This window comes from Cygnus atratus, chromosome 1 (assembly GCF_013377495.2).
Source record: "Cygnus atratus isolate AKBS03 ecotype Queensland, Australia chromosome 1, CAtr_DNAZoo_HiC_assembly, whole genome shotgun sequence".
Lineage (NCBI taxonomy): Eukaryota > Metazoa > Chordata > Aves > Anseriformes > Anatidae > Cygnus > Cygnus atratus.
The window spans coordinates 32180891-32194782 of NC_066362.1; the positions used below are offsets into that span (position 1 = coordinate 32180891).

The 13892-nt window shown below is 39.0% G+C and overlaps 1 protein-coding gene across 1 annotated transcript; it reads right to left on the bottom strand.

Moving 5' to 3' along the window:
* Positions 1-2171: 2171 nt before the first annotated feature.
* Positions 2172-13804, bottom strand: PUS7L (pseudouridine synthase 7 like). Its single transcript, XM_035544098.2, has 8 exons — positions 12915-13804; positions 11786-11945; positions 10016-10211; positions 8657-8755; positions 7074-7155; positions 5406-5683; positions 3992-4045; positions 2172-3370 (listed from the first exon to the last, which is right to left on the bottom strand). Exons 1-8 carry the CDS (start codon positions 13621-13623, stop codon positions 3047-3049), a joined length of 1902 nt encoding a protein of 633 aa, XP_035399991.1. The 5' UTR covers positions 13624-13804; the 3' UTR covers positions 2172-3046.
* Positions 13805-13892: the final 88 nt, after the last annotated feature.

Here is a 13892-nt window from a genome sequence, read left to right on the forward strand (position 1 = left end):
TTCCTATTCAAATGCCCAATTAATTATCTATAATCTACGTTGAAAAAAAATCAACTGGCTATTGAACTTAAAACCCCTTTTGTTAGAAACAGAATCAGAGACCTCTTTTCATGCTTTAAGGCTTATCAGAAAAGGATGTTAGCAATAAAAGTACTTAGTAAAATAAGAGATGACTAAGACCTTTTTTTTTTTTTTTTTAACTCAGATCAGTGCACAGTGATTATCTTCTTTTCTAAGTGCTGGGGCACAGCTGTTTTGCTTATGTAGGTTAGACTTAAATAGCTGAGTATTGCACTCACACAAAACTCCCTGAATTCAACAGTTCACATACATAATCCTGCAAAATAGCTGCTAAGATTAAGAGAACGAATTAAAAATAAATGCCCACTGAAATAAGCAGGATGTTTACCGTACAAACACTCTAATAGCTAACCTGACTTTTCCCTAGTAGAACATTTATATTATAGGAATTTAACCCATGGACACACATAATTAGCTCTTTCACCTTCAAGTTACTGAAAGAACGATTTGCTTAAGAAGATTAGCCCTTTGAGTGTTCAATAGAAGTACTGACAAATGAGCCTAAAATGATTATAGAGGAGCTCTGTTAACACCATCTTCTGATCTTTTATTTTTAAATAGCAGGCCTTTCAGTCAAAAATGTTTTAATCTGACCTCTTGCATCTTTCCAAATCAAGGATCAACTTTTAATGCTATGTATTCAAATCTCATTGTGAGGAGTTGGTTTTCAAGGCTCTTTTGAGATGCAGAGGAGACAATCACAGTAGTCCAAATGGAACTTCAGTGCTAATTCATTTCTTCTGTTTGTTTTAACTGCATGCAGCATCTTGTCTGCATTGTAGCACTTTCCCAAGTCAGTGGTGACAGGACAACTCTTTCTGAGCTGTGCTGTACCAAAATGATTCAGGTAATGAATAATTTTTCACAAGATGGGTATTTTTAAGGGAAGGTGGAAGACAGAAGAGGTGATTCTGAAAAGCAAAGACAGGAACAAAGCTGTCTCAGATGGGTCGTGGCAGGGAAATGGATTTTTCAGTTGGTTTGGCTGCATACCATAAACCTGAGGTGTAAAGTAAGCACTGTAATAGAGCAAGCATTGTAAGTCGCCTTCAGTGGCTCTGTAGCTATTGTTTGCATGACAGTCTATTTTCCCATACAAAAGCTAAAGGTCAAAATTTGAATTACTTACACAGACTTTCAGAGTAATCCTCTTACTTAAGGCTGTGAAATATCTGGATCCTTCACAATTTTACACAAGCACTGAAATCAAGGGAATTATATTTCCATAAAAGTGGCATAAATAAATAGCTTATCAACCTTGGGAGATTTATCTTGCTCAGCTATTACCAACAACTGAAAGACTGATGCCATAAACAGAATTCAATTCATGTTATTAATTCTCTCAGTAAAAATGGGTAGACTTTTCCCTTTTACTTTTAAGTCATACTGCCATCTACAGCTTGAATAAACACAATACTCTGCTTAGGATAACGGTAATTCAGGCTGGAGGGGATCTCCGGTCTACAGCCCAACCACCTCCACAAAGCGGGATTGCCTTTCAGACCACCTCGCTCACAGCTTTATTCACTTGGGTCTTGGAAACCTCCTCAGAGACTGTACAGCCTGTCTGGGCAGCCTGTTCCACTGCCTCATCATCCTCATGGGGAAAAAAGTTTTTCCTTTATAACCAGTCCAAGCCTCTCATTTCAATTTATGTCTATCGTCTCTCCTGCTGCCATGCACCACTGTGAAGCCTGGCTCCATCTTCTTGCTCTCTGACTCTCATAAGGGTCCTGTCGGGATGTTCCTCCAGCACCTCTAGGTCCCCCTGAATGACAGACTCCAGTGTACCCGTTTGTTCCCTTAATTTGGTGTGAGCTGCACCAAACCTGCACCTGCAAACTTGTTGAGGATGACAAAGACATTAAAGAGCACAGGGCCCAGAAGAGTCTCCCGTGATATTCACTCCCATTAGGCTATAACCCATTAACCATTACTCTCCTAGCCTCTTCCAGACACTTTTTTTTTTTTAATCTGCTTGTTTGTCCACCCATCTAGAACATAATGCCCTAACTTGCTTACAAGGATACTGTGGAACACCATGGCGGAAGCCTTACTGAAGTCAAGGCAAATGACATTCTTCATTGTTCCGTTGTCTACAAACGCACTCATTTTACCACAGTTGATTTTTTTAATTAAGAATATAAAAGATTTTTCTTTTCCCAAGGGATGGTTCCATTAAAAATTCTTTGTCACCATAAGGCTTTACAGAAATACATCCTGCATTCTGTAAACAATAAAACAGGGTTTGGTTTTTATTATAAATACTTTTGCAATTATATTAATTAAACACCTCATCAAGTAATTGAATAAGCACTAACTAAAAAGCTATGTGCCACTTAATCCTGGAATCATTAGCATGAACTTAAGTAGCTGTATTCATCAACTGTCTGACAATGTGCCAGATGACTTGTTACTGTTGATTAAGGACTTGCACCTTTTTAAGACTTGGTGCCTGAATGCAACAAACACACAAATATTTAGCGAACCTCAGTACAGCAGCTTTTTAGTTAGGTACCTGTAGCCTGCAAACTTGTTACATAATGGCTACTCAGTCTTCTTGAAGGCTCAGTATAAACCAGCTTTTATGAAAATGATAATGAAACAAAATATACTTTTCTTTGCATTTGTTCCCAGAATGTAACTTTGCAAGTAGGACATCAACAAAAATTCGAAATTCGTGCTTTCAGCTCACAGCTTCTTGAAGTTCTGTTAAACCTGTCTGACGTGACACACAGCTTTGCATTGTTTATTCCAGTGCATCCAAGGATTTGCATTTTGGGTTTGGAATGTTTTTGGAACTAGGATTTTGGAGTTGTTTTTTTCCCCCACTCAGTATGAATCTCAATCTATTAATTTTTCATGTTTCTGGCTTGAAAGTGGGATTCTCCCTCGCTTTCTTGGCATTATACATAAAATATCACCATTGCTATAATATTCCTGCAATCTTTCATTAATTGGTATCTTAAAAGTCACATTTCATTATTTCTCTCAGACAGACTGTTGCATAACACGAAGGATCAAGGTCAAACGATATATGAAGAGAGAGTTTTGACTCATTCAGATAGTTGTCTTCATTTTTGATTCCTTCTTCACTGCCTTCTATAAAATATGACAGATTCTGAACATTTTTCAAAATGTGTCTGTAACATCCAGGTATATTCAGTTGTAGTGGAGGCACTCTGAATTTGCACATCTGCAGCTCATCCTTGGAAAGTCTTTCATGGTACCATTGCCCAACTTTGTTACTGGGATACTTGATACTATGTCCCACCATTGGAAGAACAACCTTCAAGAAAAAAAAAAAAAGATTTGAAATAAAGCTCACCAATTTCCTTTTAAAGAAATGGGATTAGAATTGTAAATGTGTTTAAATCTTCTGTTCTGGGTCCTGAAACAGCAAAACAGCACCTTTTGCTAAACACAGCTGTGCAGTTACTTGGACATAATTTAAATGAAGAACAGAAAAAATAATAAATATATCACGATTTCTAAAAACAAACTAGAAATATACTAACATGAATTTCCATACTTGTTGGGAAAGATACAGAAATAAAGATATTAAGTTACAGATGTATGACTTCACAGCACTCTGAGCCTTCAAAAATTACATCAACCATTCAAGTGTTTTTCTCAGACTTAGATTGAAAAAAATTTCAAAGCATTTATATCCAACTTCAAAAAAACATTACCATACTGCAAATGACACTGTTCTAATTTCCATTACAAAGTAAATATTTTTTCCTTCCTTTTTTTGGGAGGGTGGAGATTAGTTCACATGTGTTTTCTTTAATGTGCATTCTGGCAAGAAATAAGACTGCACCAGTTAATATATTCCTATTATCTTTAAAACAAAACACTTTAATCAAATAAAGAGATCATCAACTCGGAATATTTCAGACAGACTTACTTGGTGTATAGAATATTTGTTAGCTGACTCTTCTGGAGCGGTGACAACATGAACCTGGAAAGACAGTTGTAAAAAGAAAAAAAAAAAACTTTTTAAAATAAATTTATTTTAAACTTAAAAAAAAAAAAACTTTTGCAAACTTAAAAAAAAAAGTTTAAAAGTTTGAAAACTTTTAAACTCTGCATTCTAAGATTATTTGACTACTACAAGGCCAAATAATCGATTCCAGCTTTGAAAAATATTACAAGTGTTTACTATAATCTGCAATTTTGTGTTACATTGCCAAAAGCAAAAACACTAATTAAAATTTGTTCTATTGAATAGGAATATATAGTAAACTCGGTAACTTAATACTAAATTTGGCAGCCCTGCTCTTCATTTGATTTGATCTACTTGGTTTATTAACCTTCACTCTCAAAAATATTATTGAAGAAAAATCACAATGGAAACATAAGCCACTCTTTCACAGGGACTAGAAATTACTCACTTATCTTTCGAGTGCTTTTGCTTTCAGATTTATAAGAATTTCCACCCAAGAAGTGAGATACATTCTGCCCATGCACACCCCTGTTTATTTTCCAGTAAAACATTGCAAAAATTCTATGCTTTATGTGATGATCAGGAGAAGGATAACTGCCTCCTTATGCAGTTAAGAAAAAGGTATGTTAACCCTGAAAGAAGGGATTGACTGTTTCAGAAATGGACTTCAGCACGCCCAAGCCTGTGGCCAGCGTACATTTCAATGCTGGCTTTAACACATCTGCTCACCTGTGGCTCCATGCGGAGCACCAAGGCTGTGCTATGGGCAACCAGAAGCACTCCCTTGCCCTTGAATCTTTTCCCAAGAAGAGTAGTGTGCATTTTTGAACAGCTGCCAACAGTTCAGACTCATCATCAATTTGTTTTAATTGCCTGAGTAAGAGAAATTTTGCTAAACATGCTTTGGCTGTGTAGCTGCAGCATGATTAGCAGCTCAGTCTGAGGCCAACTTGCACCGTCAATAACGTACATAACGGCAAGGTCTGACCTTGAAAGCAAGACTCAGATCTACACTGACTGATAACGTAGGTCCACCCAGAGCCTAATCTGAAGGTTTTCTCCAGCCAGACCCTAAAAAGGGCATCAGATGCCAGGCAGAATAAGTTCTTACATACATCAATTCTGCCATTCTGTCCCTTCTCATCCCTTCACTAAAATGAATAGCCAAAACAGAAAAACTGTTAAAATACGTCTAGTGTATATGCCTCTTTGTGGTAAATCAAAAAGAAATACATCACTTCTTTCCCCTTTATCATGAACAGCAACTAATTTAATAAACATGCCAAAATAAAAGCATTGGATTATTGTCTGACATATGAATGTACTCAAGTGCATTAAGCCTATTTTTCACAAGACCTATTTTGTAAAGACTCACCTTGTCATTCAGGGAAAGGCTTTCATCATTTTCCTCAGTGAAGACTAGATCACCTTCAACAACTTTTGATCCATACATCTCCAGCCTATACGATGCCGCTTCATTCCATATTTTACTGCAATAAGCATGGACATAGAATATGCGCATGGAGTGAGGAATACTGAGCCATCCTCTGGTACAACCTTCATGATTTACACCATAGCGATTTAAAGCACGTAACAACATCTTCTCTCTCACTTTACATTCTGGCAGCATCGTGAGCGTGCCCTTTGCATCCTCTGATATAAACAAAAATAACCATATAAGTAATCACCGATTTTTCAAACACTACCTACAGGAAAAAAACACACTTAAAAAGATGAAACAATCAAGTAGGAATAAATGTCGTCAGTCTAACCCCTTTATGCTGACTTTTACGTTATTATTCCCTTTCTTTCAATGTGTCATGTCAGACAAATTCCATCTTACATGCCTGTCAACACAGTCCCATGAATTCTATTCTCTGTATTTCACACGGGATAAAATCAACTGGCTGTCATTCAGTTATTCAATCTAGTTGCAGTTTCTTAGAAATGTATTTCATCGTTCCAAAAGTTCTTGTTGGATCAGGTAACTGAAAGTAGAAAACAAGCTAGGAAAGAACATTAAATCTCGATTTTAAGTCATTTGAAAACGTGTATTTCATAGGGGGTAAAAAAACATGTCTTACATAAAAATATATGTTTTACATATTTTTTCCTTCCTAATTTTTCTTACAAAGTGCGATTATCTGAAGGAGCTACTGCATGGCCTTTTCTTTCAGGAAAAGGCAAGCAGCTGTTTTCAGAGTCCGCATCGATGTCTTTCCACGCATCACGCAGCAATGTACAACACAGAATGATTCATCTTATCTCATCTGTGAAATGAAAGGTCTCTGTGTCCCTTGAAGCCACATATTGTAGCTGTCGTGTCAACGTACAGTGATAAGCAGGCTAACAGATGTGGAAGATTTGAAGAGATCAAACATTTGCGGTCAAGAGCAACTTAAAATTTTTAGTTTTGGAGGGAAAGTTGGCCGGTTGAATGACAGCAATAAATATGACACACAGAGCATTTTACTCAGCACACTGTTTCTGGCATATGTTGTTGAATTCAGTTCAAGAAAGAAAGAAGGCAGATTAGAGGAATGTGTGGAAGAAGATACGTAATTAAAAAGACATAAAACCAGAGCCCAAAGGTGCAAGAACCCAGGAGATAAGATTATTACAGAAATTTCATAAAATTAGATGCCCAAATGTGGTAAATGCTGAGTGTCAGTTGGGTGCTTCATTCTGCATTCTTCCTTTTAAATTAGAGAGGAAAAAGCTGTATTCCAAAAGCTAACAGACTGAAGGAGGCCAAAACTGTTTTGAGAATAATACTGTAGTCTTTCCCAGCATTATGCTATATGCCATTTATTTCCGCACCCTCTTGCACCTGAAATACATTAGTTTTCCACTATTTTGCACATTTAGGGCCTGATCTTCATCTCATTATTAAAAACACGTGCAGTTCTAATGAGTTCCATGGAATATGCAATAAGTGACTTAAAGCAACAGCAAAATAAAAAGTCTCTCTCTGTGCAGCAACACTTTATTCCCTCACAATACCTATGCTGAACTGATAATCAGACAATTTAACTGGACTTACCAGTCTGAAGAAAGTACCTTTTTGCCTTGTTTACAGGGTCATCAGTATCTTCGGGCGTGAAGAATAATTTCACAGCTTCCACCTTTACAGAACAATATTAATAATTTATATTTTCTGCACCTAAAAATAATTATTTGTCAACTAAACAGACAATCATGCATCCAAATCTGTGCTGACAGATTTGCAACCTCTCAAAATCATTTCAGTTCTGTAAGGTCTACATGAAACACTCCCTTTCACAGAAGACACCATGAACAGCACAGCCATCAGTGTGGCTATGTTATTCTCAGATTAAGGAAAGGTTCTGGTCACAAAGAAGGCATGAGATTGCTTTCAAAGCTCTACGAGAAAAGTCTTCTTGGACATCCAGTTAGAACTCCTCCTCTGCATTGTAACGCCATCATTCTATCCTGAGCAGGAAAGTTCCTTCCTTTTCTTTCCCTCCAGCATGACTCATGTAACACTTAAGCTGAGCACTTTCTGTAGTCTCACACAGAGGGGCAACAATATTAAAAGCCCACAGAGGGGCTTTTAATACTGAACTGATGCTGTGACAGGGAAAATACTACGTCACAGAATCACTGGTGGAGCCACACAGTTTGCTACCACCTATATCAGCCTGTGACTCTCACTGTTCATCTCTTTTATTGACATTTTGTTGTCTTCCTCTGTATTGGGACTGTGTAAACATACACTGGCACATCTTTAACGCAAATGCATGTTTCAAATTAAAAAGTAACTGAGTTAAGACTAGAGATTTATATCACCACTCTGCGGGGACTGACACATTGTGTCAACTGTTAACATATCAGAATTCAAAATGTCAGATACATCAACAGCTACTTCTATGGTCTGCCCTCAAATTCTTTCTCAGAATCGAAACAAGATTAGAGGAAAAGGATACTCAAGCATTCATTTGATTTTGTAGAGTTTGATTCTGTCTTAAACGTGTGCCAAATACTATGCTAGATACATTGAAAAGTATATGACTCTTATCTTAAGAGTTATTACTTAAGAAATAAGTTCTCCTTAGCTTACAGTTGCTCAGAACTAAGATTTTGGGACAGTAGCCAAGGAATAATGGAAAGCAGCAATCTCTTCTACACAGCAGATAAGTTACTGTGGCATTGAAAAAGCAAATCCTTTTGTACGATCCTATGCAGTATCTTGTGACATTTGCAAAGGGAATATAGACCCCCAGGAGGATAAAGAGGCTACAGGTTAAGAGGACCATGAATAAGCATTGTATAAAGATTGCTTCATTTTAGTGTTCAAATGTTGTATGGAATGCAGCCCTGAGAAGTGGCACGATGAGGATACCATTCCCATCGCAGACAGAAGAATCACTTCCTGAGCTACTTGCAGCTGCACCTACTGCTTAAAACAGATTTTCTTGATTCAGTATGAAAATCTTCACGCTTGTGTTGTTGTCAGAACTAATCTGGCAATTACTTCCAGCACACAGAGGGGTTTATCTCAGAAATGAAATTGCTCCCTGGGAAGATCAGCCCCAGCACCAGACATTGCAACAGTAATGTAAAATGAACTTGACAGTAACTACTTAAATTACAAAATGAAAATACCATTTTTTCATTCAGTAGAGCCAATCCTATTTGATCTGTCTGAACATTTTGTCCCTGGCCAAATCGCTGAGGTCCATAGTAATTTACAAAACCTTTTGTCTAGAATTAGAAAGAATAAATATGTTAAGAACATCAAAACACCAGGTACTATTAGTGAGACTAAGCATACAACACACACACATCTGTATTTATACCCAAAATACACACACTGGTTTTTTTAATCTGAAAAAATACAAAACAAAATTATGACTCATTATTTTAGCAACTGATTTAGAAAGGTCTAAAAGGACAATCAAGTTCTGTTCTCTTCATTTTCAAAACATAAAACCCTAGGTAAGTGAAACAAAATCTCTTATATGTAATTATTGTAAATACTACTTCAGTTCAAATCAAAGATCAAATCTTTCTATGTGCCAAATTATGAAATCTATTCAAGCAAATGCAGCACAGCAAAAGTAATGAATGGTACAAACCGTTGGACATTTTTTCTTTAAAATGCTCTTTTTTCACATGAGATTGTTTGTATGATTATTACAACGGTAAAGGCCAAGAGTAAAAAAGTAAGGTGTAGAAGAGAGAAAGGCATTAAAGTACCAGTTGGTCATGGTTTTTCTTTTTTCAGTAATAAAATACATTTCCAAAATTTTTACACGTCATGTATTTGGCTTTTGCACACTGGATAGTTTGCATTCAAGTCTTTATTCCTGGATTAATCTTCTTGAAGTAATTTGTATTCTAGCCATTACTTATAAAGCAAGGGTAATTACTGCTGTGCAAAACATCTAAACTTTTTCCTGTCCACGATTCTCTTCTACTTTTCTCGGTGACTTAAGATAGGACCTGAAAAAACCCCTCATCATCAAACAAGGGATAACAGCAATCAAAATCCACTCAATTTCAGAGGATCTTTGTCTGCTGCAAACATTTCACACGTATTTATGTCATCAAAGTATACATTTTTTCACCCAAGCCAACCACGCATTTTCTTCACGACCAAAAAAAGGCAAGCGGTTGACACGTATAACTATATTCTTTTACCCTATCAACTGCCATTGTGAAACAACATCACTTTGGTTGACAGCTCACCTATCGATACTCATTTGCTACCAATTTGCCTTCCCATCTGTCTTGCTGCACCATGTTGGGTTCTGAAGCCCGCAACACAGAATGAATTCACTTATGGGCCCCCTTCATTCAGCATCTTTGTTCCAAGGGTAATGCAGGAAGGCCATAAAACAGCAAAGACATCAAAAAAGGGAAATATCACCATTGTTCTGCCATTAAAAATGTTTTTTAAAAGCAATTTGTTTTACAGCACAGAATTACAACCCCTTATTGGCAGCCATGCAGCTTTTTTACCTTAATATTTTCCATTGCTTCAGATATTCTCTCTTTCAAATCTGCAGGGAAGTCATGACTGTGGAGTTTGAGATCTCTCACAATTATATCAAAGTGATTGCCCTTCAGCTGACCAAGCCTAAGGTGCTGGGATGCTGAATGTATGTTGTGTATTTTCATGCCTTTTTTTTCCATTTTCCTTCCAATTTCTTTCAACCTGCACAAATAATTGGGAGAAATTATGAGCTGTCCGCTGTAAACGCTATTGAACTTGCAATAAATGTCTTCTTTACCTTATACTAGAATTAAAAAGGCTTAAGAATTCAAAAGAGATTTAAAACAGATTACTATGAGGAAAAAAAAACACCACAAAACAAATGCAGAGATAGCAGTCTTAAAATTCAGCTGTAATCTATAAACACTTCTAAAACGTTTGTTTCAGTTGCATTTATGTTTCGTAGCTTGATGGGAAGTAATGTCTGCCACTCTATTGGTCTCCAAAACACAATTTGCTCTTTCTTGGTCAGCCTTAACAAAAACAAACTCAGAGCACTGATTTTCTCTGGGTATGCTTGCACATGCCTGTAATTGAAAACACAGCTGACAGTTCAACTATCTGCCCTTTAAAGTATCCGCTCAATCTCTTTGTTCTTATGTGTATGAAATAGCCATCCAAATCAAGGGAAATTTCAGCTTACTTTCTAAGCAATATTTTAACAATTTCATAAGTTATTTCCTGATATAGAAGAGGCTTGGAAGCATTTAACTATTTTGCTTAATCATTTATACATTAAGACAAGTTTTGCCTATTCTCTTGAACAAATGGCCTTATAGCCCGGTTTGCAGAGGAATTTTACTATTATTATTCATTTATGTTAGTTTCAAACCCTAAAAACATAAATTCTACTTTCCCTTATTTGGAAAGTGTTCTTTTTCACTAAGACTTAAAAACCATTAGAAAGTTAAAGCTGAGGAAGAAATAAGTTAAGGTTTTTACACTCGCAATTTTTTACTGCAGTTACTACTGCAGAACTTAACGTATATTTTTTACCCACTGAATTTTGTCTAAGAGCAACGAAAATGAGGAATTGAATGGCATGCCTTGTATTATTGTCACGTTATTCAGGATGTATGCTCCACCTCCACGCTTGCTGGCATCTTTACTTAGTCTCATGTTTCTATACTGAGCAATGTAAGAGAAGTTGATATTCAGCACTCTAAAAGAGCATCTGTCCAAAGTATAATTGCAGTGATCTAGCTTATTTTTTCTAAATCTGTATATGGCTCTTAAGTTGTCTGTGGACCACAAGATAAAACTTTGATAGCATGTTGGAAAACTGTTCTGGGCAGTAGATGGTATTCAAGAAACTGTGAAGGGGATCACACGAGCATGAACTGGAAGGATAATGTCCCAGATGATATAGTATACTCATATCATTAAAACAAACAACAAAGGGAAGACTTTCCTTTAAATTCCCCACACTGAGGGACTTCAATTTTACGCCGTATATATCCTAAAACCACAAAATATTAAAGCCGTTGCCACTGTGCTCTGATACAGGAGGGGAAGACTCAGCAGTAGAATGACAGAATGGTTTGGGTTGGAAGGGACCTTAAAGGCCCTCAAGTTCCAACCCCCCTGTCACGGGCAGGGATGCCACCCAGTAGACCAGCTTGCTTAATGAACATTTAAGTATCAACATGGTGCAATCTACTGATTAACACATTAAACTTGTTTAATATTAACATATTAAACATGTCTTAAACTTAATATACCCAGATTTTTAGTACCTCTCAGGAGTAACCTTCTTCACAACCATAGGTTGGTAAGTAATAGCCTTCTTGTCTTTGATGCCGGTGTAACTGAAGTCTGAAGGAAGAACTCCGAGTTCAGCAGCCAAGATGCCGATTGCTTCCAGTGTTTCTAGGTTTTCTTTCTGAAGGGTGAAAGCTGAAACAATCATCTCAGAATTATTAGGAATTTGATCCAAATCATACAGGTGCTCTTCCAGAGCAGGTTCTTCCCTTCAAACTATGACAGCATGGAAACTACAAAGAAACAGTGCTCCCACTGTTTCCTCTCCCACCCCACAAAATTAAAGGAAATGGGACTTTTTCCAGTATTGAAAGGGAAGAATAAAGATGCATTAAACAAAAATAAGTACAATCTCCCGCTGGCTTTAAGAGCAGTACCTGACAAAATGCAACGCAATTCAAATAACATGACTTATTCTTAGAAACACTCGGTATATCAGAAAACAACTGCTTTAAGAAATGAGATCATAAATCAAATATGACCTTTCTAAACTGTCCAACATGAAAACGCATCTTTTCAAAACCCTCAATTACTTTCAAGGGAGAACTAACGCACAGGGAGTAACAGAGAATTAGAGGTACAAGCAAAAGACCCGTAAGCATTAACGCTGAACAGTTTATGCAAATCATTGTAGGAACTTGATTCATCCACCTCAGGTCTATTTATCAGTGATGGAACTATATTACATTGGGAATGATTTATTTCAGGATAAGCAATGGGTACATCAGGCCTATGTATCATACTAAAATGATTTTGAGGGTCAGTATTAGTAAAGAACACCATAATACAGAATCACAGAATCATCCAGGTTGGAAGAGACCTCCAAGATCACTGAGTCCAACCTCTGACCTAACACCAACAAGTCCTCCACTAAACCATATCACTAAGGGCTACATCTAAACGTCTTTTAACGACCTCCAGGGATGGTGACTCAACCACTCCCCTGGGCAGCCCATTCCAATGCCTAACGACCCTTTCAGTAAAGTTCTTCCTAATATCCAACCTAAACCTCCCCTGGCACAACTTTAGCCCGTTCCCCCTCATGCTGTCACCAGGCACGTGGGAGAATAGACCTAACACTTTTACTAAAAATGCAATATTTACCTGTGTAAAGTTCTTGCTTTTCATGGGAGCCCTCAGCAGACCTTTTTCTGGACCATTTCCCTCGGAACCGTACCGTTATCGCCATGTTCGCCTGCTGATCGCCGTGCGCCACGGCGAAAGTTTTCGTTTCCACGAGTTTCCCAAACCTCCTGCCGACCAAGTGGTGCACCGCCTTCCTGTGCTCCTTGTCCCCGTCGGGCTCGAAGGAGAACGTGGAGTTCTCCACCTTGGCGTCCAGAAACCTGAAGAACCCGCTCGCCTCCCGCTCGCTGACCAGCTGCCGCAGCTCCCGGTAGCCATCGTCGCCTCTCACCACCACCTCCCGGCCTCTGGTGGCCGTGGCGAGGAAGGGGAACCGCTGCCGCACGGCGCTGTGCACCCCTGCCCGCTCCGCCTTGCCCCCGAGGCTCCCCAGGCTCAGCTCCCCGCCGCCCCACGCCTCCCTCAGCGCCCGGGCGAAGCGGGCCAGCCGCTCGCTCGCCTCCTCGCCCAGGCAGCTCGCCACCGGGTCGCCGGGCGGCTCGGGGACCGCCGCAGCAATCTGCTGCCCGCCGGGGGACGGGGCTCTGAGAGGAGCCGGCTCCGCCCGCGGCTCCTTGGGGCCGCGCTGGGGCAGCGGCAGCTCCGTCACCACGAAGTCGCCGGGGCAGCCCTTGAGGGTGCCGCGGAAGCCGCTGTGAGGGGCGGCGTAGCCGAAGGAAGGCAGCATGGCCCCCGCGGGGCGAGAACGCCCCCAAGTTAAAAATTAAAACTCAAAACCGAGTTAAAAATCGACTTAAAATTAAAATACACGACTAAAATTTAAATAAAAATGGAAATAAAGACGGCCCCCGGCACATGGGCACGAATTAAAGATGGCGCCAGGGGGCGCCGCGGGGAGGGGCGGGAGAGCCGTGGGGGAGCCATGAGGGCGCTACCAACTCCCTCCAGCGGGGGGGGGAAGGAGCTCAAAGGGCGCTTCCCCCTCTATTCCCCCTC

What these genes read in the sequence shown, in the direction of transcription:
- PUS7L (XM_035544098.2), bottom strand. Translation starts at nt 13,623, where the DNA reads ATGCTGCCTTCCTTCGGCTACGCCGCCCCTCACAGCGGCTTCCGCGGC. An exon ending in AAAGCAAGAACTTTACACAG is followed by an intron (nt 11,946 to 12,914) that starts GTAAATATTGCA and finishes TGATTGTTTCAG; the next exon opens with CTTTCACCCTTCAGAAAGAA. An exon ending in AAGCAATGGAAAATATTAAG is followed by an intron (nt 8,756 to 10,015) that starts GTAAAAAAGCTG and finishes TTCTAATTCTAG; the next exon opens with ACAAAAGGTTTTGTAAATTA.